This window comes from Impatiens glandulifera, chromosome 4 (assembly GCF_907164915.1).
Source record: "Impatiens glandulifera chromosome 4, dImpGla2.1, whole genome shotgun sequence".
Taxonomy (NCBI): Eukaryota; Viridiplantae; Streptophyta; class Magnoliopsida; order Ericales; family Balsaminaceae; genus Impatiens; species Impatiens glandulifera.
The window spans coordinates 39,562,950-39,590,234 of NC_061865.1; the positions used below are offsets into that span (position 1 = coordinate 39,562,950).

General features: G+C 33.6%; 1 protein-coding gene across 1 annotated transcript in view; it reads left to right on the forward strand.

Moving 5' to 3' along the window:
* Positions 1-535: 535 nt before the first annotated feature.
* The window catches only part of LOC124935114 (homeobox-leucine zipper protein HDG12-like), a 39,136-nt gene continuing 12,386 nt past the window's right edge, over positions 536-27,285 (forward strand). The window contains exons 1-4 of the mRNA XM_047475572.1: positions 536-683; positions 753-1,000; positions 3,833-3,949; positions 4,029-4,126. Of these exons, the coding sequence (XP_047331528.1) occupies positions 536-683; positions 753-1,000; positions 3,833-3,949; positions 4,029-4,126 (611 nt within the window). The remainder of the gene's footprint in view (positions 684-752; positions 1,001-3,832; positions 3,950-4,028; positions 4,127-27,285) is intronic.

Sequence of the window (27,285 nt, forward strand, 5' to 3'; positions counted from 1 at the left end):
TTTGGTGTAAAGTAAACGGATACAAATTATATACAGAAAAACACGACGAAGGTTTGACCACTCAAAATAGTTGGGTGTTTGTTGAAGGGTACAACGTGTCAGATACTATGTCTTACTATAGAGTTTTAACGGATATAATCGAAGTACAATACTTTTCTCACAAACGAGTTGTCTTATTCAAGTGTAAGTGGTTTGATACACACTCGGGAGAACTAGGAGTGAAAGTGGATAAATATGGCTTCGTAAGTATAAATGTAAACTGAATTTTAAAAACCCAAAGTCAGGACCCGTATATATTGTTGAGTCAAGCAAAACAAGTATTCTACGCCCCTAATATGTCAGCCCGACCCGGTTGGAAGATTGTGACAAAAATAAATCTGTGTTTTACCAATATATAGTTCAGATTAATTAATTAGGTAGATTTATATTTTTTACTTTATATTCAATCTTATTACTACTTTATTTCAATTATTCACCGATTTATTAATCGTATACATTAAGAATGTCTGAAGGTCCGAAAACTACTTGAAAGAAAATGAGGAAAACACCTAGCAAACTGTGTAAGCCATACCAAGACCTACTTGTACAGTTAGAAAACTTAAGGCTCCGAGAAGAGTCTTCTAGAGATCAACCACCATTAGATGACGAGGAAGATCATTCCACTCCCGACCCATTATCGACAGGTAACATGTTTACACTTAGTTATTATTTATATTGATTTATATCTAATTATGAATTTGATAATTTTGAAGAATCTTCCGCTCGCAAGAGACGGGAAAAAAACAACAATATTGCGCTATCTAAGAGGCCACCGGGGAAAAAGATTGTTCTGACTTTTAGAGCGGTAGATGGGAGGCCCAGCAGTGTCGGCGACGGAAGAACAATGTGGTATAGACATTTGGGGTCGGTTGTGCATGACCCCTCAACCGTCTCACACCGTCTCCTGAAGTGGAAGGAATTAAGTGTTGACCAATTGGATTTACTTGGGATTGCTATGACAGTAATCATTATTTAATTATACATTAACCATTCAATACTTTTTTTATAACATTTGAATGATTTATTTTCCAAGATCCATTCGAGTCTACTGATGATTGTATTGATGAGATCCGGATTGACACACGCCAAACAGATATGGGATAGATGACGCTCGGATTTGAATAGGGATTATATATGCATTCATTAAGGAGACGAGACAGCGGTACTGGCCAATCCTCCACGAGACTACGATCGAGATGATTGGGGGTTTGTGTGTCACAACCATTACTTCATGGAAAAATTTAAGGTACGGTTTTATAATTCAAATAAAATCTGATATTAATTATTCTAACTTCATTTTTTATTTCAAATACAGCACAACAGTCGTACCAATGTGTTAGGGTCTAAAATCAAGGCCTCGGTCCTAGAATAAATTTCAGCAACCTTTCTCGGTACCCGGTCTCGGCCCTAGTGTGCACATCGGCCAGATTTATGTTTTGTTGTTTTATTATTTTGTTTTGCTTTCTCTTTCTATTTTACAAACCGAATTCTGTTATTCTTTTAAAGTTGTTGTAACCGAATATTATGGGGCAAGACATCACCTATATAAGGCTGATCTTTCTTCCCCAAGGACCCATGAATAGAATAATGAAGATATGAACTTCTGCCATATTCATCTATTATTATTTACTATGGACTGTTTGGTATAGACCAACAGTATTTCTCTTCGCACCCTTGATTCTTCTATTCCCTCCCCCCAAATTCTCTATTAAAAACCTTCCGCTGCCCTTTGATTGTAGAATTTCACCGGTCTTATAGATCAAGAACGTGATTCTTGAACCCAAAACACACCTTACGAAACAAGTCGTAACATTCTTGGTATCAGAGCAAGACGATTCTCAAATGAAATAAACCAGATAGCAGCAAAGATGGATGATCTTAAGACCCTACTCGAAGGGCTGACCCAACTATATGCCTCCATGAATGCTGCCCTGCAACAACATATGACCGAACAGGCTGCCTTGCACAATGCTTTTCTGGCAAATATGAACAGAAGGTATGCTGTTGGAAAAAGCCTGACAGCCATTGAAAAAGGTGCGTTTAATAATGGCCAAGATCCCGACACCCGACCCTATAATATTGCTTCTTGCTACCTTCCTCCAACCCGGCTCACAAATGTTAATATTCCTGAATTTGATGGGACTGATTTGGAGGGCTGGCTCTTATTTGCCGAGCAAATCTTTAGGGAAAACAAGACGAATGATGCCACAAAGCTGGACATTGTCCGCACTCACTTCTCAAAAGAGGCAAGAACGTGGCATGAATCATATTTACGGAATCGCAACCATATGGAAGCATTGACGTGGCATAAATTCAAAAAAGATCTCTTGTTGTGATTCGGTCGCAGGCCCTTGTACAATGCCAAACCGCCGCTGCTGCCCACGCCTTGCATTGTTAACACGGTCTGTCCAAGCACAAACCGGACGACCGATCCCAAGGAAGACCAGCGCTACACTTGCAATGATAATTGGGAGCCCAATTATAGGTGCAAATCCAGATTATTCATGGCCCCGGTTAATCATCAAGAAGTCCAAGAACGCGTTCAAGAACCCGTCCAAGAATCAGATTTTTATGACCCACCTTTGGTGCTTGAGACAAGGGACGAACGTGTCATTATCTTGCACACTTTCTCGGTCCAGCAAGGTGCCCCTCGGTCGCGGGTCAACATAATACAAGGCAGCCAGCTAGAAAAGGCCTTGGAAAATCATAATGTTGCTGCCACGGTACAAATAAAGAGCAAAAACGAATGCCAAACTGTTTCACTTGTTTTGGAAGACGCTCCTGAAAATTTCCAAAAAATAATCAAAGGGCTCACCCAGCAACCCAACAACCGAACACCAGCTAGGAAGGTAGTCGGAAGACATGGCTATGTTGTTGCGCATGTGTTACTGGTCTGGATAAAGGACTGGGCTTGGTTGTTTGAAGACATTCTAGAGTATGCCCGGAAGAAAGATGACCCTTTTGCTGCACTTGGCGTGCTGGGCCGAAGGAAGGACTGGCCGTGGAGTAGGAAGACCGAAGACTTCTAAGAAATGCGGTCCTAGACTCCGACACTTGCTGGACTTGCTGAAGTCCGACCGAATTTTTTTTAAATATTGAGCATGCGCATTAGAGGCTCGCAGACCACGGTCTTATTTCGTCGAGGGCGACGAATTTTGAAGGGGGAGATAATGTTAGGGTCTAAAATCAAGGCCTCGGTCCTAGAATAAATTCCAGCAACCTTTCTCGGCACCCGGTCTCGGCCCTAGTGTGCACATGGGCCAGATTTCTGTTTTGTTGTTTTATTATTTTGTTTTGCTTTCTTTTTCTATTTTACAAACCGAATTCTGTTATTCTTTTAAAGTTGTTGTAACCGAATATTATGGGGCAAGACATCACCTATATAAGGCTGATCTTTCTTCCCCAAGGACCCATGAATAGAATAATGAAGATATGAACTTCTGCCATATTCATCTATTATTATTTACTATGGACTGTTTGGTATAGACCAACAGTATTTCTCTTCGCACCCTTGATTCTTCTATTCCCTCGCCCCAAATTCTCTATTGAAAACCTTCCGCTGCCCTTTGATTGTAGAATTTCACCGGTCTTATAGATCAAGAACGTGATTCTTGAACCCAAAACACACCTTACGAAACAAGTCGTAACACAATGTTATTAACAGAAATAAGCTAAAATTCCCACATCATACTGGAAGTAAACCGTTTGCTCAAGTGGAGGAAAAATTGATATGTATTTCTAATAACTTAATATAATGATTGTTATTAATTTTATAAATCATTTATTACAACAGGCGCTGGAAATGGGACAGACTCCCTCTGTCGTTGAAGTATTCAAGAGGACCCGTACCCCAAAACCTACGAAAGAAAACCCAGCACCTGTCCCGGACGAACGAGCGCAAGAGAAAATTGTAAGTTAATTGAATTTAAATAAATTACATATAGATAGTTTATTTATTATATAAATGAAAATTTATTTCAAATGTGTAGGTTGAGATGGAGGAAGTAAGAAGTACCAAACCGGAAATATCTAACTTTGAGTTGACGGAGAGGGTGTTCGGACAACAAAAGCATGGGGGGAGTGTTCGGTGTGGGATCAGGCGTCCGACCCACACACTTTCGTGAGGATCGTCGAAGTGTCAACAATTCACAACGATCCACCGATCAATTGTTTGAAGAGAATCAAAGATTGGCGATGAAACTAGAGGAATTGGAAAAGAGGGATGAAGAAAGAACTCGAACACTTAATGAAATGCAAGCGGAAAATGTAGAAATTGTGACGAGAATGGAGAGGGAAAAAGTAGAAATGAATGCAATAATTGAGAGGGAAAGGTTAGAAACGAATGCAAGAATGGAGAGCTTTGAAATGTTTATGAGGCAACATCAACAACCACCCCTTCTCTCCCCACCAGCTAATTCTAGTACGTTTTGATTGGTTATTTCGATTGAAAATAGGTTTATGAATTGATTGAGTACGTTTTAATTCGAATTTAAAACAACTTGTTTGGATGATTGGTTTGTTTGAGAATTTTGGATTGATTGGTCATTTGTTTTATGATTGTTATTTGTTTTATGAATTATTATATTGGTTTGGCTGAACAGGTTTTGGCTGCGCAAAAAATACTCGACATATTTTGTACATTTTGTAGGGAAAAATCGAGAGTTAATGGAAATTTTTCAGTTTTTCTTGAAAAGGAAAAACCGAGAGTTTTACATATACCTCTCGGGTTTATTTGAAAATGAAAAACTGAGAGTTATATGGAAAGCTTTCGGTTTTTCTTGAAAGAGGGAAAACTGAATGTTCTTCATACACTTCTCGGGATTATTTCAAAAGGAAAAACCGAGAGTTGTATGGAATTCTTTGGTTTTTCTTGAAAGGGAAAAAACAAAAAATTTTAATATAATTCTTGGGTTTATTAGAAAAGGAAAAACCGAGAGTTGTATGGAAAACTTTCAGTTTTCCTTGAAAGGGAAAAATCGAAAGTTTTCAATATATCTCTTGTGTCTTTTAAAAAGGAAAACCGAAAGTTAATTGGAAAATTTTTGGTTTTTCCCTTTGGAATTAAAACCTAATGTTTTCCAATTAACTTTCAGTTTTTCCCTCAGGTATCTAAATCGAAAACTCTACGATATCTCTCGGTAAACGGCCAATTATATTTACCGAAAGTGTCAATACCGAGGAATAACGAGAGTCACCCAAACTTTCGGGATTTGGTCTATACCGAAAGATATAGAGTCATTACCAAAAGTTTTTACTCTCAGTTTTGACCCCTTTTTCAGTAGTGGCATAGTTTCGTACCGTATTGGATTACAATTCTTTGATATAGAATTATATCTCCATTTTTCTTTGAATTTGTGTAATATTTTTGCACTGAATATGTTACTTATACTGTACCTATTATTTATTATTAATTCTTATTTTTATTACACTCAACGTCCTTTATATATCACACATTTCTTATGTAAACAATAAGTTATATTTGAATAATATTTTCTATAGATCAGAATTCTATATGGTATTATATTGTTCTCGAGCTCTTTCGTGGTAGTGTCGTCATTTTAAAAACTGCACTTTATATCTCAACTAAATATGTCTATCTTTGTGTCCAAAAAAAATCATCATTTTTCATTTATGTTTAGCGACACTACGACGATTCTAAAGTCAACTCACTGTGATCAATATTATGCGACACTCCAATCAAGATCCAGCAACACTCTGGTGATTCAAAACTAACTCGGTGTCATCAACATCCAATAAAATTTCGACGACACAAAGTCAACTCACTATCATAAACATCCAGCGACACTCCGACGATTCAAAGTAAACTCGCTGCATCAACATCCAATGACACTTTGGTGATTCAAAGTCACTCACAAAAGTGAAATAATGTTATCAACACTTCATTCCCTCAACAATATCATCTCCGCTCTCATAGATGCTCAATTCTCTCCATTTTACGTTGTTGTTATTTTTTTGGCACAATTAGAATCACATCATATGATGATGGGAGTGAGGGAAGTTTCTTAGTATATAAAAGAAACTTTCCTCACAAATAGAATCCCACGTCGGAAAATGATGGGATTGGGAGAAGTTTCTTAGTCTATAAAAGAAACTCCTCTCTCTTTGATTTGATACATCCAATATTTATATCTCTTATTTCTTATTAATTGATAGCCTTAATTCTCGGACATAGACAATATTTAGCCGAACTTCATTATCAAATTTGTTAGCATGTTCTTTCGGGTTTTTTTTATATGTTAGTTTACCACAATAAGTGGTATCAGAGCCGAAGGTTTGTCCTAGGCATGGCGGTTAAGTCTTCAAAAGGGGCATGAAGTCCTTCATCATCCTAGACGAGGACCTCAATGTCGAATTTAAAATTTGCAATGGAAATATTTGATGGTACTGGACATTTTGGCACATGGCAAGGTAAGGTTCTAGATTTTCTTTTCCAACAAGGTCTAAATGTTGCTATTGATGTTAAAAAAATCAGAAGTTGACGTGTAGAACAATTTGATCATGCATGTCTAAAGAGAAGAAGTATATCGTGAAGAACAAAACTTTTGCACAAAAAGTACAACAAACATTACAAGACAAATTTCTAAAGAAAAGTGGTCAGAAATTTGAGAATGAAGAATTGTCGTTGATGTTGTTATCGTCTCTTCCTAATTAATTTGAACATTTAGAAACAACGTTACTTCATAGGAAGGGAAATGTATCTTTTGATGCTAGAAGTTATACTTTATATAGTCACGAATTGAGAAAGTGTGATAAAAGGATAAACAAAATAGTTAGAGTAGAGGAAGCATTGGTGGTCAGGGGCTGTCAAAAAAATAAATCAAAAGGGGATGAGGAAAATCCAAAAGTAGAGTTTTCAAAGATGAATGTACTTTTTGTTGCTAGAAAAGGCATTGGAAGAATAATTGTCTATAGTTGAAGAAGAAAGAAATAGATTCTGAAGAAGTAAATGTTGCAGACGAAAAAGGTGATGCAGATTCAAAATTCTCTTAGTCGATGTCACACACAACATCACATCCTGGCCTGTGGATATTGGATTTAGTCTGCACTTATCATATGAATTCATTTCGAGAGTATTTTTTTGACTTCAAAGAACTAGATGGTGAAGTTGTTTACACGGGAGATTATAATACATTTAAAATAAAAGGGATATGTTCAATCAAGATGAGAAATGATGATAGATCCACCTGAATTATCAGACATTTCAGTACATACTGATGAAAATGATAGGATCGACTTTATCGATAGAGACGAGGGTCTGGCTAAGGACGAAGGCTTATGAAAAACGGTTTGAAAAAATCATGTTAGGGATTTAATTCGCTTTCTATTCTACGCAAACACTTGTAAACACTTGAAACAAATTCAAGGCGGAATTGTTTACTTGAGTTTGAAGCACAAGATGAAATATGAAAAGATGACAGAAAGGAAAGAACACAGCAGTTTGTTTATGGATGTTGGGAGAAACTCTCCTACGTCACCCCTTCTTCCAACCACCGAAAGGATTCACTATAATATAATTCGAATCAAATACAGTTTACATACATTTAGCTCACTATTGAACAGAACAATTTTTGTTCAATTACAAGATGAAGAATATCACTCAGCTAAAGGTGTTTTGATTCTAGCTCTCTCTTGATTCACACACAATACAATCAAAAAGTAGCTTCACAGTATAAGTTCAGTAAGCAAAATGATTGAGTAGTTTCTCTCTCTGCAAAATCAGATTGCTTGTTCGTTCAGTGAGGCTAATTCGTAAAGCAGATTGTCCGTTGTCCTTTAGATTTGTTAAATACTGAGCAGGAGCTAACTGTCGAATCTTTTAGAATGATACGTGGCACTCTTCCATTGGAAAGCCTGCATTGTACACAGCAGGTTCTGAGCACAAGGATCGTGGCCGTACATCACTAGTAGTGTGCCGAATATTCCATCAGGGATGTACCTGCAAAACAAGTAATGTGAGGAAAATTCACTTACGTGGCATTCCTTGGTTGGTTGCATATAACTGTTGTACTAATCTTCTCTAGAAAGTGGAGCAGGATTAGGGTACAGCTATAGCACGTGGGTAGGAGAAATGTTAGCTTCAAGCATACTACCTAAACTGAGCATTAGACGTATTTCAGTTAGACGGATTGTAAAATCAGTCTAATGAAATCAAACATCTCCTTCTAATAATAACGTCTATTAGACCGTCTGGTCTAATAGAATTAGACTTACGTCTAATTATATTAACCATTAGACGGTACGTCTAACTCCACTGAGTTAGACTACACGTCTAATTCCGGTTTTATCTCAGACTTGTCTGAAGGAGTTAGACGCACGTCTAACTTTCACTAATTAGACTACACGTCTAATTATAATAACCATTAGACGGTACGTCTAACTCCACTGAGTTAGTCTACACGTCTAATTCCGCTTCTACCTCAGACTTGTCTGAAGGAGTTAGACGCACGTCTAACTTTCATTAATTAGACTACACGTCTAATTATCCAATAACCATTACACTGCACGTCTAACTCCACTGAATTAGACTGCACGTCTAATTCCGGTTCTACTTCAGACTTGTCTGAAGGAGTTAGACGCACGTCTAACTTTCATTAATTAGACTACACGTCTAATTCCGAACAAATTAGACTATCTGTCTAATTATAAATATATTAGACTACATGTCTAACTCCGGTGAGTTAGACTGTACGTCTAATTCCGAATATCTATTAGACCACCCGTCTAATTACAAGTCTATTAGACTATACGTCTAAGTCCAATGAGTTAGACGGTATGTTTAATTTCGAACACATTAGACTTACGTCTAATTCCCTGTATTCATTAGACTTACGTCTAATTCTTTACATTCATTAGACTACACGTCTAACTCCGATGAGTTAGACTGTACGTCTAATTCTATGCATTCATTATCTACACGTCTAACTCCGATGAGTTAGATTGTTCGTCTTATTCTATGCATTCATTAGACTACACGTCTAACTCCAATGAGTTAGACTGTACATCTAATTCTATGCATCGAAATCCAAAATCGGTCTAATCACCCTCATTAGAGCTAAGTCTTATGAAATATTGTTTCTATACACCTGCATCAAAACTCATAAGACATTTTATCATCAAAATCTCAGTGGTTAAATTATTTTAACACTTAGTCAAAATAATTTGACCCAACAATTTCCCCGTTTTTGATGAAGAAATTGCAAACCTGCATACATATACCAAAATATGCATTCATCATATAAATAAACAAAACCCTTTGCATGAAAGTAAAACATACAAAAGTATCCAAGTCAATCACATATGAGTGTTTTCAGAAGAAACACACAAAACATTGTTCAATGTACCCAAAATAAGTTTACCCCCAAAACATCATAAAAATATTCAAAAGAACTTTCAAAAAGATATTTAAATTATATTCTTCTTCTTCTTTCTAGACTTTACTTTGGAAAGGATTCACTTCAACCTAGGAGATCTCTAAGACTGCGGTTAGAGGGGAGTTGGAGTATTCTCTTTTTTTCCTTTTCTTGGTCTTGAGCGTCTCCACCCTTTGAACATAATCGAAAACCTTCTGGAAATTCAAAATTTTAGAATGAAGGGAAAACTCTTATCGGGTTTATTCAGAAGGAAACAAAGAAGAGAGCTAAGAGGACCATCAAAGCCAAAAATCTTCTTCTGAGCAACAACCATTCTCACAAGATTTCCGAAGAGGAAGCTTGTTTAGTTGATAGAAACACCCCTGGTGATAGCCACCATTATCTGAAAGACCTTCGTACAATACTTGTAAGAAGACTCCTTAGAATGAAGGGATTTTGATACGATATCGCTTAAAAGAGCATATTCGACCTTCAGGAGATTTTTCTTTCCATGAATATCTACTTGAGGGGAATCGGAAAAGACTTTCATCAACGTAAACATTAGATCAGGAGGAGTGGTTGAGAACTCATCAATGCCTACTTTTGGAAGTTGGAAAAACGTACCGAAAGACTCTTCGGTGATGCAGATCATCTGGCCCATCACGGCTCCAGCAATAACTTTATCCTGATAGAAGCTAGCGGTTTCGAAAAATTCGTTGACTCGCTGTTCGTGATAGAGTTCATGAGGAGAAAGGAACTTCCTAAGCCCGGAGGCTTTAAGAGACTCAAACATCCTATGCATTCCCGGAGATTGAAAAGTGGATACGGATTGAAAATCCACTTGAATCGATTTTGGACAGAAAGATGACATTTTGATTTGAAGAATAAGGGTTTGATCGATTCTAGTTCTAAAGAGAGAGAGATTGATTTCAAAGATCTTCTATCTTTTAGAGTGAATAACCCTATAAATCATGTAGAAGAAAACTAATGATTACTCCTACCGTCAAGAACTTCAAAATTCAGTTCCCAATAAACACAACATTTAATGTTAGCATGAAACCAAACGTTTAATACTAAGTGTACAAGCAAAAGTTGTAAAAAATATTAGTCATTCCTTGCATATTGGGAGACACGTGTCTTTAATTCTTTTGAGGAATGACTGATTTAGTTTTCGGCGGGAAAGTGAACTTGAGCAGAAATAATTAAAGGACAGTTGTCCAAATAGCCAAACGATGAAGATTCTAATTACACTAGTAGTTAGACGTTTATTCTCCTTTTCACATTTTCACCTCCTTTTTAAAAATCAGTCTATTAGACGTATCCGTCTAACTATGCAATAACATCACGTGAGACACGCATGTCTAGTTAGAAGTGAGCATCCTCTTGCTCATGACGTAAAAACGTCTAACGTCTATTAGACGTATCCGTCTATTAGACGTATCCGTCTAACCATGCAGGTTAGAATAACCAAGACAATAATTTCATATTAAGATGAAACTGCTAAGGTAGACATTCGTCTAAGTAGCTGTGTTTCTCAAACTCTGAATCCTTACGACAAATTAAGACATATGCCTTTCACGTCTGTTCACTTGCGTTTTGAACAATATGTTCCCCCTTAATTTGTGCACATAATCACATCAATCAAGATCAACAAGACCTAACATGTTTCTAAAGTGAGAAAATATAGCTTCTAGTAGGGGTTTCGTGAAAATGTTTGTAGTTTGTTGATCTGTAGGAACATGTTCAAGACGAATCTGCTTCTGATTGACGTGTTCTCGGATGAAGTGATGCCTGATTTCAATATGCTTTGTCCGAGAATGCAGGACTGGGTTGTAGGTGATTGCAATAGCACTTGTGTTGTCGCAGAAAATTGGAGATTCATCAGCCTCAATCCCATAGTCTCTGAGCTGTTGTTGAATCCACAGAACTTGAGAACAACAACTTCCAGCTAGGGATGGCAATTTAAAACCGCCCCGTGAAAACCGAACCGAATTGCCCCGTTTGGGACGGTTTTTCCCCGAAACCGAACGAGGATGGGGCGGGGATGGTATTTGTGTCCCCCGCCCCGACCCGCCCCGATTTCACCCCGTTTTCACCCCGATTCTGCCCCGAATACCATAAACATAATTAAATATATTGAATCATCAATATATTTATTTATTTACTATATTTTATAAGAATATTAAAATTATTTCTTTATAATAATATAAAATTTTAATATATTACAATATATATTATATTAAAAAATTGGTTTATATAATTTTATTGTATAATATTTATTTTTTTTTTTAAATAAAAATTATTAACGGTGCCCCGCGGGATTCCCCGAAACCGAAAAAAACCGAACGGGGCGGGGATGGTATTAAAAAAATCCCCGAAATTAAAACGGGGCGGGGATGGTAATTGCATTCCCCGCCCCGAACCGCCCCATTGCCATCCCTACTTCCAGCTGCAAGATACTCTGCTTCTTGCTGAACCATGTGATTAGACGATCTCCAAGGAACTGGCAAGTTCCACTTGTGCTTTTTCTATCAATTTTGCATCCTGCATAATCTCCATCTGAGAAACTAATTAAATTGAAACTGGAATCCTTCGGATACCACAGTCTCACATTTTGAGTTCCTTTTAAGTATTTAAGAATACGTTTAGAAGTAGTAAAATGAGAGAGTTTAGGATCAGCCTGAAATCTGCCACAAACACCAACAGCAAATTGAATGTCTGGTCTGCTAGATGTTACATGCAGCAAAGAACCGATGAGTCCTCTATATGCTGTTACATCGACACTTTGGCCACTTTCATATTTATCCAATTTAATCGAAGAGCTCATTGGAGTAGCTACTGTAGAACAATTCTCCAAACCAAACTTCTTTAGCAGTTCTTTGGTGTATTTGGCCTAGTTGATAAGAGTTCCGTTTTCTAGCTGACGGACTTGAAGCCCAAGAAAGAATGTAAGTTCTCCCATCATGCTCATTTCAAACCTGTCCTGCATTAGCTTAGCAAATCTCTCACACAATTTGGGGTTAGTAGAACCAAAGATAATGTCATCAACATATATCTGAACAAGTAGGATGTGAGAATCTTTAGTAAATCTAAACAGGGTATTATCCACTGTTCCAACAACAAAGTCATGATCAAACATGAAATTTATTAATGTGTCATACCAAGCTCTAGGTGCTTGTTTTAGACCATACAATGCATTATCAAGCCTATAAACATGATTTGGCAACACATGATCTACAAATCCAGGGGGTTGCTATACATATACTTCTTCACTTAATTTTCCATTTAATAAAGAACTTTTCACATCCATTTGAAAGACTTTAAAATTCTTAAATCATGCATATGCTAGGAAGATTCTGATTGCCTCCAGTCTTGCAACCGGTGCAAAAGACTCATCAAAATCAATACCTTCCTCTTGTCTGTATCCTTGAGCAACTAAACGAGCTTTGTTTCTAATGAGTAAACCATCTTCACTAAGCTTGTTTCTAAAGACCCATCTTGTTCCTATGACTGATTTGTCAGTTGGTCTAGGAGTAAGATACCACACTTTATTTCTAGCGAATTGGTTTAACTCCTCCTGCATAGCATTGATCCAATTTGGATCAACTATAGCTTCACCAATTTTCTTGGGTTCAATTTAAGAAATAAATGTAGAGTTGGCAATTTCATTCATCAGTTGATGTCTTGTCCTTCGAGGAGAAAAAGGATTTCCGATTATCAGTTCTGGTGGATGATTTCTGTTCCATCTGAAGTTGGATCCAAGGGGATTGGTCATCTGAACTGGTGACACCGCGACATCCAAACTCTCAACTTCTTGTTGAACATGAGTTTGCACGTCTGGTTGAACTTCAACCGGATCATCCACTGGATCAGATAGAGCCATCCGCTTGTCCAAGGTTTCTTCTTCTTCACTTACAGACTCAAGACTAGTCGCTTTTAGTCTGTCAGCAAGATCAATGGGTTCATTAGATTTTCTCTCAATAGGCTCATCAAAAACTACATGGAGGGATTCTTCAACAGTCTGTGTTCTTTTGTTGTACACTCTGTAAGTCATGCTTACTGATGAGTAACCCAACAGAAATCCTTCATCTGCTTTAGCATCAAAAGAGGTCAAATAAATCTTTCCATTGTTATGGATAAAACATTTACACCCAAATATCTTAAAATAAGAAACTGTGGGAATTCTCACATAGTACAATTCGTATAGAGTTTTATCAAAACGTTTGTTGATTATTGACCGATTTTGTGTAGAGAAGGCAGTACTAATGGCTTCAGCCCAGAACCTCTGAGGTACATCTGATTCAGCAAGCATATATCTCGCTGCTTCCTTTAGAGTTCTCACTCTTCTCTCAGCAATGCCGTTTTGCTGTGGAGTTCTGGCATTAGAAAACTCGTGCCTAATTCCAGTCTCCTCGAGATAAGATGATAGGTATCTGTTAGTAAACTCAGTTCCCTGATCACTTCTAATGCATGTATTATTTAAAGATTTCTGATTCTGAATTCCTATAAATATTGTAATCAAATTTTTAGCAGTTTTATCTTTTGATGGTAGAAATGCAACCCATGTAAAACGAGAAAAGTCATCAATAACAATTAGGGCAAATCTCATTCCTCCAATACTTTTTACAGGGATTGGACCAAACAGATCCATATGTAAAAGTTCTAGGATACGGCTGGATTGTGATTTCCCTTTGCTTTTGAACGATGAGCTGCCTTGTTTGCCTAACTGGCAAACAGTGCATATCTTGTCCTTTGAAAACTGGAGTTTGGGCAAACCAATAACTAAATTATTTGAACAAATATTGTTGATGGTTTTAAAATTCAAATGGTTCAAACGTTTATGTCATAACCATTTCTGGTCATTCTTGGCAATCATGCACATAGGATCAGAGGACTCTTTTTGCCAATTCATTTTGTATGAATTTCCTACCCTACTTCCAGTCAATAAAATGTTTCCATCTTGGTATTTAACTAAACATGCATGAGTTTGAAACTCTACTGCAAACTATTATCACATAATTGACTAATGCTGATCAAATTACAGCACATATTGTCAATAAACAAGACATCATTAATAGTTAGGTTACCATGGATAATCTTACCCTTACCCATGGTCTTACCCTTCTTGTTGTCACCAAATGTGATCTTAGGTCCAGAGCAATCTGATATATCAGTGAGAAGCCATCTGTTTCCTGTCATATGCCTAGAACATCTGTTATCAAGATACCATACAGATTCCTTCAATCCTTCGTTTATTTGTACCTACATAAATAAATATTTACAATCTTTTGGTACCCACTTTGAATTGGGTCCTCGGTCAATCAGTCCCTTAGGAATCCATATTTGAGTTATTCTGATGGATTTCCCATTTTGAGTTATGATTAATGCGTATGTTTTTGACTTAGTAGACGACTTTCTGCTAGCCACTGATCCTTTAGCTTTTGAAGAAGACTTTCTTGTAAAAATCCTTGACTTAGAGTCAGGTTTTATATTGCCAGACTTATTAGCCTTTTCTAGCTTATTCTTAAGCCAGCTAACAGTCGGCGGGACATAAACTATTTCATTTTTGAAAGCAACTTCTTCATGAATAGGATCAGATTCACTGTCAGTCATACTTCCTTTGACAAAGTTTATAGGCTTAAGCTTGTCAGTTGGAGGATTTGACTTTTTGCAGGACAGATTAGTGTCATTGCTGTCATATCCCAATCCGAATCTAGATCCAGCAGGTTTTAACATGCTGATATGATATTTGACAGCATCTCCGGATCTTGTCCATGCACTGACTATATTTTTTAGTCTCTTGTTTTCAAATGAAAGAGTTGGAATCTGTTCTTTGAGCATCTCATTCTCAGACGAGATCTCTGTTAAGTTTTCATCAACAATGTTTGATTCAGATTTTTTGTTGGAGGAAAGAACAGTTGATTCGTATTTGACTTTCATTTCATAAAAAGAGTCAGTTAACTTCTTTTACTCAATCGCCATTTCATTGAGTGCATTAGTTAACTCCTTGTTTGTAAATTCTGGTGCAGAGATATTATTTACTTTGGATTGATCATCTGCCATCAGACATGTGACAACTTCATTCTCTTTTTCAGCAGGAGACTCCTCTAAATCACTATCATCCCAACTGGATTTGTTTTTACTGCATATGAACGCTTTCTGGTTCTTCTTTGCTTGAGAGTTTGTACCGTAGATCTGATTAAGCTTATCCCAAATCTCTTTAGCAGTGGAATATGACTTAATCTCACAGAACATATTCATGTTGAGCGACTGGTACAGAATATTCTTAGCAACATTATCCAGGTTATTGGTCATCTTGTCTTCAGTAGTCCACTCACTTCTTGGCTTCGAAATCTTTATGGGGCCATCAGTAATAACGCTCCACATATCATAGTTAATAGCAGCCAATTGAGCTTGCATTCTTATCATCCAATATTCGTAGTTGTCCCTTGACAGAAGAGGAATTTCATTGATGATAGACATGCTTCAGGTTCTTGATGCTTGAGAATAGAGACAAGGCTCTGATACCAATTGATAGGATCGGTTTTATCGATAGAGACTGGGGTCTGGCTAAGGATGAAGGCTTATAAAAAACGGTTTGAAAGAAATCTTGTTATGGATTTAATTCGCTTTCTATTCTACGCAAACACTTGTAAACACTTGAAACAAATTCAAGGCGGAATTGTTTATTTGGGTTTAAAGCACAAGATGAAATATGAAAAGATGACAGAAAGGAAAGAACACAGCAGTTTGTTTATGAATGTTCGGAGAAACTCTCTTACGTCACCCCTTCTTCCAACCACCGGAAGGATTCACTATAATATGATTCGAATCAAATACAGTTTACACACACTTAGCTCACTATTGAATAGAACACTTTTTGTTCAATTACAAGATGAAGAATATCACTCAGCTAAAGGTGTTTTGATTCTAGCTCTCTCTTGATTCACACACAGTACAATCAGAAAGCAACTTCACAGTATGAGTTCAGTAAGAAAGATGATTGAGTAGTTTCTCTATCTTTAAAATCAGATTGCTTGTTCGTTTAGTGAAGCTAATTCGTAAGGTAGATTGTCCGTTGTTCTTTAGATTTGTTAAATACTGAGCGGGAGCTAACAGTCGAATCTTTTAGAATGATACGTGGTACTCTTCCATTGGGAAGCCTCTATTGTACACAGCAGGTTCTGAGCACAAGGATCGTGGCCGTACATCACTGATAGTGCGCCGAATATTCCATCAGGGATGTACCTACAAAACAAGTAATGTGAGGAAAATTCTCTTACGTGGAATTCCTTGGTTGGTTGCATATAGTTGTTGTACTAATCTTCACTAGAAAGTGGAACAGGAGTAGGGTACAACTATAGCACGTGGGTAGGAGAAATGCTAGCTTCAAGCATACTGCCTAAACTGAGCATTAGACGTATTTTAGTTAGACGGATTGTAAAAACAGTCTAATGAAATCACACATCTCCTTCTAATAATAACGTCTATTAGACCGCATGGTCTAATAGAATTAGACTTACGTCTAATTATAATAACCATTAGACGGTACGTCTAACTCCATTGAGTTAGACTACACGTCTAATTCCGGTTCTACCTCAGACTTATCTAAAGGAGTTAGACGCACGTCTAACTTTCACTAATTAGACTACACGTCTAATTATAATAACCATTAGACAGTACGTTTAACTCCACTGAGTTAGACTACACGTCTAATTCCGGTTCTACCTCAGACTTGTCTGAAGGAGTTAGACGCACGTCTAACTTTCACTAATTAGACTACACGTCTAATTATCCAATAACCATTAGACTGCACGTCTAATTCCGGTTCTACCTCAGACTTATCTGAAGGAGTTAGACGCACGTCTAACTTTCATTAATTAGACTACACATCTAATTCCGAACAAATTAGACTATCCGTCTAATTGTAAATATATTAGACTACACGTCTAACTCTGGTGAGTTAGAGTGTACGTCTAATTCCGAATATCTATTAGACCATCCGTCTAATTACAAGTCTATTAGAATACACGTCCAACTCCGGTGATTTAGACGGTACGTCTAATTTCGAACACATTAGACTTACGTCTAATTCCCTGTATTCATTAGATTTACGTCTAATTCTTTACATTCATTAGACTACACGTCTAACTCCGATGAGTTAGACTGTATGTCTAATTCTATGCATTCATTATACTACACGTCTAACTCCGATGAGTTTGACTGTACGTCTAATTCTATGCATTCATTAGACTACACGTCTAACTCCGATGAGTTAGACTGTACGTCTAATTCTATGCATCAAATGCCAAAATCGGTCTAATTCAAAGTTTTGGCATATGCGTGTGGGACATGCTAGTGATAAATCTATGCAAAATCTTGTTAAGAAAGGATTGCTGAAAGATACAAAAGTTTATAAATTAGATTTTCATGAACATTGTGTTTTGGAAAAACAAAGGCGAGTAAAATTTGGTACTTCTATCCATAACACCAAGGGTATTTTGAAATATGTGCACTCAGATGTCTAAGACCTTCCAAGACCCCATCTCTTGGAGGTAGACATTACTTTTTTACTTTTATTAATGATTTTCCAGAAGAGTATGGGTGTTTAATATGAAAAACAAAGATAAAGTGTTTGAGATTTTTCTTAAATAGAAAACTCAAGTTGAAAATGAGACAAGAAGAAAGATCAAAATTCTTTGAACTAATAACGATGGAGAATACAAAAATAATCCATTACATAAGTTATGGAAAGAGTGTGGCATTGTTCGACACTTCACAAACAGAAAAACATCACAACATAATGGAGTATCGGAACGTATGAACATGACATTGGTGGAGAAAGTTCGTTGTATGTTGCCTAATATTGGGTTAGACATAAAATTTTGGGGAGAGGTTGTGGTACCAAAACTCCAGTAGAGGTAAGGTTTGGAAAACTACAACTGATTATGATTATTTGCATATTTTTGATTCTATGGTATATTATCATGTAGTTGAATCAAAGTTAGATCCACGAGAAAAGAAGACTCTCTTTATAGGATTTAATAATGGAGTTAAAGGATATTTACTCTAGTGTTTGCATGCAAAGAAAAATCATTTTCAATAGAGATGTTATTTTTGACGAATCTTCAATGTTGAATAAGAATGATTGTACTCAACATCAGCAGGAGTTTGATCAGACAAAGATAAGCCCAATGCACAATTGACTGTTCAACAAAAGACAAAGAGTCGGATGAAGAAAATGTTCCGACCCAAGAATCTGTTAGATATATTGTCTTTAAATAAACAGAATATATATATATATATATATAATATGATGTTACAAATAAATGAAATAAATAAAATATATAAAGAATGAAATCACCATAATATATTGTAGATTCGAGACATGTTCTTAACACATTTCCCTTATAATAGTTCAATCATCTCCCCTTGTGCTGGAGTTTATCACAGATGACTGTCTCCTAGGGTACAACGAATCTAGTAGTGATTCAGCACTGAAATCACTACGCAACAAAGAACCTGAATCAATCACTAGGTTTCAATGGAAATACGACGAGTGAAGAACTCGAAGAACAATCGATTGAGTGAAGAACTCGAAGAACACTCAAGAAAACAAAGAAGGAACCTTTCGAATTCTAAAGAGATAATGAAATGAGTGAAGAAGAGATATGAGATATATAAATAATTCTAACATGATAGAATATTTATAGCTGGAAATTAATCCATCACAATAAATTTATTTATCAATTCAACGACTGATAATTCATCAAACGGTTGTCATTCCTAAACTCTTAACATTTCAAGACTTTTGGCATTCAATCTTATCCATTGGTATTTGATCTTATCCACTGAAATTAAATTTCAACAAAAACTCACATTTGAATTTGGTATGAATTTATGTTAATTTGGTTAAAATTACATTAATTTATTTATCCAAATTCACATTTCCATTTAATTAATGGAATTAGTTTAAAATTCAAACAATCCTCCATATTAATGGAAATTGAAAAATTAACCCTATGAAATATTCAATAGTTGAATCCTCCATAAGATAGGTAGGTGTAGCCCTTTGAACCTTCCCTTATAAAAGTATATATAATTTTACTAGCAATTAGTAGACTCGATGTCCTTAAACTATTTTGCCATTTGTGTAAACGATTACACACTTTCACATGGAATTCTTCCTGAAACATGTCAAACTTTCATGGTTATGTCTGTTTTGGCCATGGAACACGCACCCGGTTCTATGAGAGAGACTAGAATTGACCCGTGTAATTCCTTCGAAACGACCCCACTTCTCCCTTACATATGTGATCTCTTTGCTCACAAATAATCATTAAAAGTAATTTTACATATCCTTGTCAAAATATACATTGTTTCATTGTAGGATTAATCAACAACAATAATCTTCCTAGTTAGTACAATTAGCTTGTCCCATTGAACCTAGTTCTTGGGATCTCCAGTTTGCATAGCCTGTCCCATTATATTAATTTACATTCCTAATTAATTTTTATTTTATTTTCTCTCTCATCTTTTATATATATATATATATATATATATATATATATATATATATATATATATATATATATATATATATATATATATATATATATATAACAAAATAAAAGATTAAATATATTTTAATTTATTTAAAAAATAAATATCTTAAAAACAAATAATATCTCTCACCTAAAATTTATATATATTCATTTACCTTTCTAATTAATTTTTTTTTATTTTCTCACTTATCTTTCATATATATATATATATATATTCATAATATACCTAATAATAATAATTCTCAAATTCTCTCCTAATCATACACGCTATCACACATTCATTTGAGTTTATTTAGTTTTTATTTAATTTTATCTCTCATATAATATATATTTTTTCACACAAATTATATAAAATATATATTACTTTATCAATAATTTTATATTTATTATTAAATATCTATTTATTTGTATGTAAAAATATTTATAATAAAATTCTCATTTATCAATAATTTTATATAAATACAAATTTTTTAGTATTCTCACACAAATAAATTTTATACTTTTTTTTTAATAAAATAAAAGATTATATATATTTTAATTTATTTAAAAAATAAATATTTTAAAAAAAAATAACATCTCTCACCTAAAATTTACATATATTAATTTACCTTTCTAATTAATTTTATTTTATTTTCTCTCTCATCTTTTATATATATATATATATATATATATATATATATATATATATATATATATATATATATATATTTATATATATATAATAAAATAAAATAAAAGATTATATATATTTTAATTTATTTTAAAAAATAAATATTTTAAAAAACAAATAGCATCTCTCACCTAAAATTTATATATATTAATTTACCTTCTTAATTAATTATTTTTAATTTTCTCTCTCCTCTTATATATATATATATATATATATATAATATACCTAATAATAATAATTCTCAAATTCTTTTACTAATTTAACTCTCATTTATTAATTATTAATTTATCTCTCCTTTTATAATTACTTATTTTACACATCATTCATTTGAGTTTTTTATTTAATCCACCTTTTTTTTAAAATAATTTAAGTAATTCTGATTTTACACTAGGAGAGAAGTAAGCTAACGTCAGTAAACAGCTCCTACATCCACAGTGAAAATAAAGAGAAGAGGCCTTTCGGAGTAGTTTAGACTATATATTTTCTCTTCCCCTTCCATCATAATTATATATACAATAATACTAATTTATCTCTTCTCTAGTAATATTTATTAATTTATCTTTTTTAATTTATTTTTATTTTATTTTTTCTCTCATATAATATAATACTTTTTCACACAAATTATATAAAATATATATTACCTTATTAATAATTTTTTTATGTAATATTAAATATATATTTATTTGTATGTAAAAATATTTATAATATAATTCTCATTTATCAATAATTTTATATAAATACAAATTTCTTCATATTTTCACAAAAATAAATTTTATACTTTTTTTTAATAAAATAAAAAATTATATATATTTTAATTTATTTAAAAAATAAATATTTTTAAAACAAATACCATCTCTTACCTAAAATTTATATATATATATATATATATATATATATATATATATATATATATATATATATATAATAAAATAAAAGATTATATATATTTTAAATTATTTTAAAATAAATATTTTAAAAACAAATAACATCTCTCATCTAAAAATTATATATATATTAATTTACCTTCCTAATTAATATTTTTTTATTTTCTCTAATATCAATAATTCTCTCTTATCTTGTTATGGGTACTTATTTAACTCTCATTTCATAATTACTCAATTATCTCTTCTTTTATAATTACTAATTTTTCTTTTTTTCGTTTTTTATCTCAAATTCTCTCTTATCATTACTAATTTAACTCTTATTTCATAATTACTAATTTATCTCTCCTTTCATAATTATTAATTTCTCTTTCATTTAGTTTTAATTTTTCTCTTATTATATAATCTATACATATATAATAATGCTAAACATAGAAGGTGTTTTATACCTCCCACATTAATTCGGTTTATTTGATTGATTTCGCTAGTTTGGGGATTCGATTATCTATGATGTTTAACTAAATCTTGGTTTTTATTTGAGAGATATGTAATGTAGAAGCTAGTTGTGCAAGGAGATGGGATCGATTAACAAGATGATGTGGCGTTCTTCACGCTGTCTCTTACTACCCTTCCATGTTATAACTACAGGTATCCTTAAGGTACACATTATGATTGATCTTGTATCTTGTTACATGTTTTGATAAAAGACTTACCGTAAAATTATACTATTGTAGGACATCATAGACGGTGAGTGCAACGTCTTCTTCCACCGATGAGACGACGGTGGCGATGAAGATAGTGAGGAAGAGTAGAGATGAGAAAGATCGGAGGAGTGACATCCACAATTTTCTCAACTTGATCAAGCTCATAACAAAGGTAGAGTAGTCTCTCTTTTCATTTCTTATCCTAACATGATAGACAACTTAACTAGTTTATATTGTTTGCCGATAATAACAGGGTGGACAAAATTTAGAGTTTTGGAAAGGGATAGGAAATTGATTTTTTCGGAAAAAAAATGTTCCAGCAAATGAAAAATGAACGCGACGTTATGGAGGCTTATATTTATAGTAATATTAAATACATATATTATGAACAGAGTGACTTGCATTTCGCACATTCTCTGTCTCATCAGATTTAGGGTTAATAGACATTTTGTTATTTCTTGTAGCATTGAATATGTGAAAATCAGATAATAAGTATCTAAGTTGGGATGATGCCTAAAATTTGTTTCTAAATATTTATTCTCTGAATTAGCTCTTAGTTAGATATATTCCTAACATCTACAGTTGATACTTTTTGTGGTTTGTCTGTTTAGTTTCTGAAATGAATGATTTCTTCTCTTATGTTAGATATATGATGGCATGTTGGATTGATATGCCATAAATATTTTATTATCATATAAGGAGTTAAGAATTTGATTGTTGAATGCCTCTACAGATACATCCAAACACTCTTACAATGTTGTTGGTTGGAGGTCATCATCAGTTCAACGATCAGATTGACCACGTTTGTCTTTAACTCTTTCTTGAATATTCTAAATAATATAGTGTTATGTTGACTTCAAAAATTTACAATATGTGTAATGTTTTGTCACATCTCCTACAAAATAGATCAATGACTCTCTAAGGGTTTGTTGCTTTTATATGTAAATGTTCACAACATCTATAGCTAAAAATTTTTTTTGGTTTGTCTGATTCTATGGTTGGATTAGGAATTAGTGATCCTACCTAAAAAATGTGTTACATCATTATATAAAAATGTGATGTGAGACTATTATAATGATAGAATTTAATTTGTATATTAAAATTTTCTTTGTTAGTTTTAAAATTTCTTTGTCAGATGTACTTATTTATTTTTAATATAAATAAGTCAAATTATAATATCTTTTTAGGTTAATGAATAAAGTTTGTTTTTATCTAAAATTGATCTTGATAATTATTATCTCATAATTCTTTATTGACTTTATTGTTATTTGTTTATTGTATTTATGAGAAAATTGATTTATATTTTATCTTAATTTAGAAGGTAACCAATATATATTTACACAACCGTAGGGAAATAACTCTAGTTAAATTAATAAGATAACTAGAATATTTAATTGACTAAATCATTCATATATAATTTCTATACAAGAGATTATAATGTTTATTCATTTATAAATCATTATTCACACAATCTCTATATAAGAAACTATCATGTTATCAATTAAAATATTTATTTCAACATATTATTTCTATAAAGGAAATTAGAATATTTAATCAAATAAATATTCTTCATCATGTCACATGATTTCTACAAAATAAATCATAATGTTTCAAACATCTTTGAACGAAGTCGATTGAACATTTGATTTTGGTTACACGTTTGCATCCGATGATGTCGGCACATATGCCATATTATTTCTCAAATCAATTAAGATTTTTTCTTGTAATACCAAATCAAACAAGATCTTATTATTGAGATCTAGAACCACATAGGCCCTCTTTATTAATACCGCATGATTACGAGTTTTCTTTTTAGCTCTTCAAATTCAATCTACACAATTCTTCAACTTCTTGTTTCAAGAAGTTATATATTATAATTAATTAAATATATAATTATTCATTAATTAAAAAATTTTATTCATTTTCTTTGACTCAACTCTGTAACAAACAAATATATACACATTTAAAAATTATATCTCAATACCATAATAAAAAATGTAGTATATAAAACAATATATATATATATATATATATATATATATATATATATAAATATGTAGATCATCTATCTTTATTTAGTAATCATATCGTAGCATATTCTTATTAATTATAACGCTTAATTGTTTCAAGAAGTTATATATTATAATTAATTATTTTAAAACTAAAATCATATGTTTCAATTATAATTAATTTTTATTACTATTAATAAATATAACCATTAATTTTTGAAAATTAAAACTTAACGTAGTTACTTTTCTTTTATTAATAATTATAGTTTTAGTAATCAACAAACCTTTAATTTTTTTAAAAACAAATTATTATTTTCTAATTTATTTTGAAGATAATGTTTGTATATTGAATATACATTTTGTTTTTGAGAAAATTTACATGTAAACATAAATTATCTTATAAAATTAAGGTTTTCACAACATAACAAAAAATGTTAAAGCAATGGAATACCGCGGTCCTAACCTTGATCCCCAAAACTGCGGTACCCGAGAAAATACAAAATTTCAGACCAATTTCATGCTGCAATGTGATTTATAAAATAATTTCAAAAATTATTTCTAAACGATTTAAAAATGTCATAGGAAAAATTATAAATCTTAACCAATCTGCATTCATCGCCGGTAGGATAATCTCTCATAATATTCTTCTCATGCAGAGCTTTTTAAAAAGCTACAGGAATAAGAAAATATCTCTGAGAGTGACTTTTAAAATAGATATCAAGAAAGCTTTCGACTCTGTTAGATGGGAAGTCCTTCGAGACTTTCTAGTTGTATCTACTTTTTCTATGATTTTTATTGATTGGATTATGCAATGCGTTTCATCATCCTGCTTTGCTGTTAGCGTTAATGGAGTCCACAGAGGCTATTTCAAGGGTGAAAACGGGGTAAGTCAAGGGGACTCCCTCTCTTCTTACCTTTTTGTAGCTATCATGACAATCTTTGAGAGCATCTTCGCGATGTTCCGAAAGAATTGTCCATACATCTTTCACCCATTCTGTGAGGTAGAGGAGGTAACCCATTTATGCTTTGTTGACGATTTGTTCATTCTAGTGCACACAGACATTGATTCCAATAAAACTATTAGGACTGCACTAACGTTCTTTTCTGAGGTTACAGATTTAACTATTAATGAAAGCAAAAGTGTGACATTTTATGGAAGCATGAATGACGAAACGAAGTAGGACATCTTCAACATCATTGGAATTAAGGAAGGTAGTTTTCCCGTAATGTACTTAGGAATTCCGATAACCGTGAAGTAGATCGAGATCTCACACTGCAAGTCGCTGAATGAAAAGGTAAAAAATACGATATCTAACTAGGCAGCGAAAAAACTTTCTTATGCAGGGAGGATCGAACTTATCAAAACCGTGGTCATGGGCATAGTTGGCTACTAGGCGCAACAAATGGTCATTCCGAAGAAGGTAATGAAGGAGCTCGATACACTGATGAAGAACTTTATCTAGGGCAGTAGCGGAAGAGAAGGAAAAAAAGTCAAATAGACCGCTCTTTGCAAACCGAAGGACGAAGGAGGCATCGGCTTGAAGAACTGTATCGAGTGGAACAAGGCTCTCACCTTCAAGCATTTGTGGGGTTTGGAGCGCAATCAGGAGTCACTATGAATCAAATGGGTGCATACGATGTTTATGAAATACGAAACCAGCATCTGGACCTGCAAAATTCATGAAGGTATGAGCTGGTCTCTAAAAAAGATTCTTAAACTAAGAAGCGATATTGCAGATCTTTATGACATTCGGCTAGGGACGGGAAAGTCACTCTATTCTGGCATGAACCCTGGTTCGAAAACCATCCTATCATCCACAAGGAGGAGTTTCAAAATACACGCATTAGAAGGGACTGCACATAAGCGAAAATTAGAGACATTAAAGACGAGAATTGGAACTCACTCCTGCAAAGAAATCCAGAAGAACAGAGGATACTTGATCATATAAGTAACATACAATTACACGACAGACCAGATATTCATGAATGGAAAGCTGAGGACAATGAGAAACTGGTATCGAAGAAAATATGGGAGGTAACACGGGAAAAAGCACAGAAAGTAGATTGGGCTCCTTTTGTATGGTCAACAAAGATTATCCCTAGACACTAGTTCATCCAATGGCTCGCCTTCTAGGAAAAACTCAGCACTCGTGATCGTATCAGTAAGTATATGAGCATCCTAGACACGAACTGTCTTCTATGTAGAGGAAATAAAGAAACCATAGATCACCTATGGAAAGATATTATATCGGATTGCAGCGCCCTGCGGGAACGTGGACAAGAATTCCAAGTACAGAGCAGAACTGGAATATCTGTAGGAACTGGAATTTACCATTTTTAAACTCACTAGAATTGAAAGCATTGTAATTAGATAATTCATTTACGTTTTTAACTTTTTAGCTTTTATTCAGAATGTTACGACTTCAAATTTAAACCTTCTAAAACTAAAAAGAGTCGACGGACATCATTCTAAGCATGTCTAGAATGATCTCTTAAACTCGTAGTTTTATTTACCATTTTTGGGAATTTTTAATGAAATGACGCTAAGTCGTTTTCCCCTAAAAAATATACACGTATATAATAAAAATTTATCTTTATTAGTAGATCTTCTCCTTTTTAAGATGGATAATTTCAACTTGTCAAAATGAGTCATCATCTCTTTTGCAACATCACAAATCGTATTTCTGAAACATCAAAGACAAAGATTTTCGACGATAAAAGCTACTAAATAACTTAACACATGAAACATGTTTTAAGATTTTTAGATATCTTGTCTTTAAATAAACAGAATATATATATATATATAATGATGTTACAAATAAATGAAATAAATAAAATATATAAAGAACAAAATCACCAGAATATATTGTTGATTCGAGGCATGTTCTTATCACATTTTTTTAAAACAGTTTCATAGTCTCTCCTTGTGCTGGAACTTATCACAAATGGTTATCTCCTAGGGTACAACGAATCTAGTAGTGATTCAGCATCGGAATCACTATGCATCGAACTTGACAAAGTACCTGAATCAATCACCGAGTTTTAA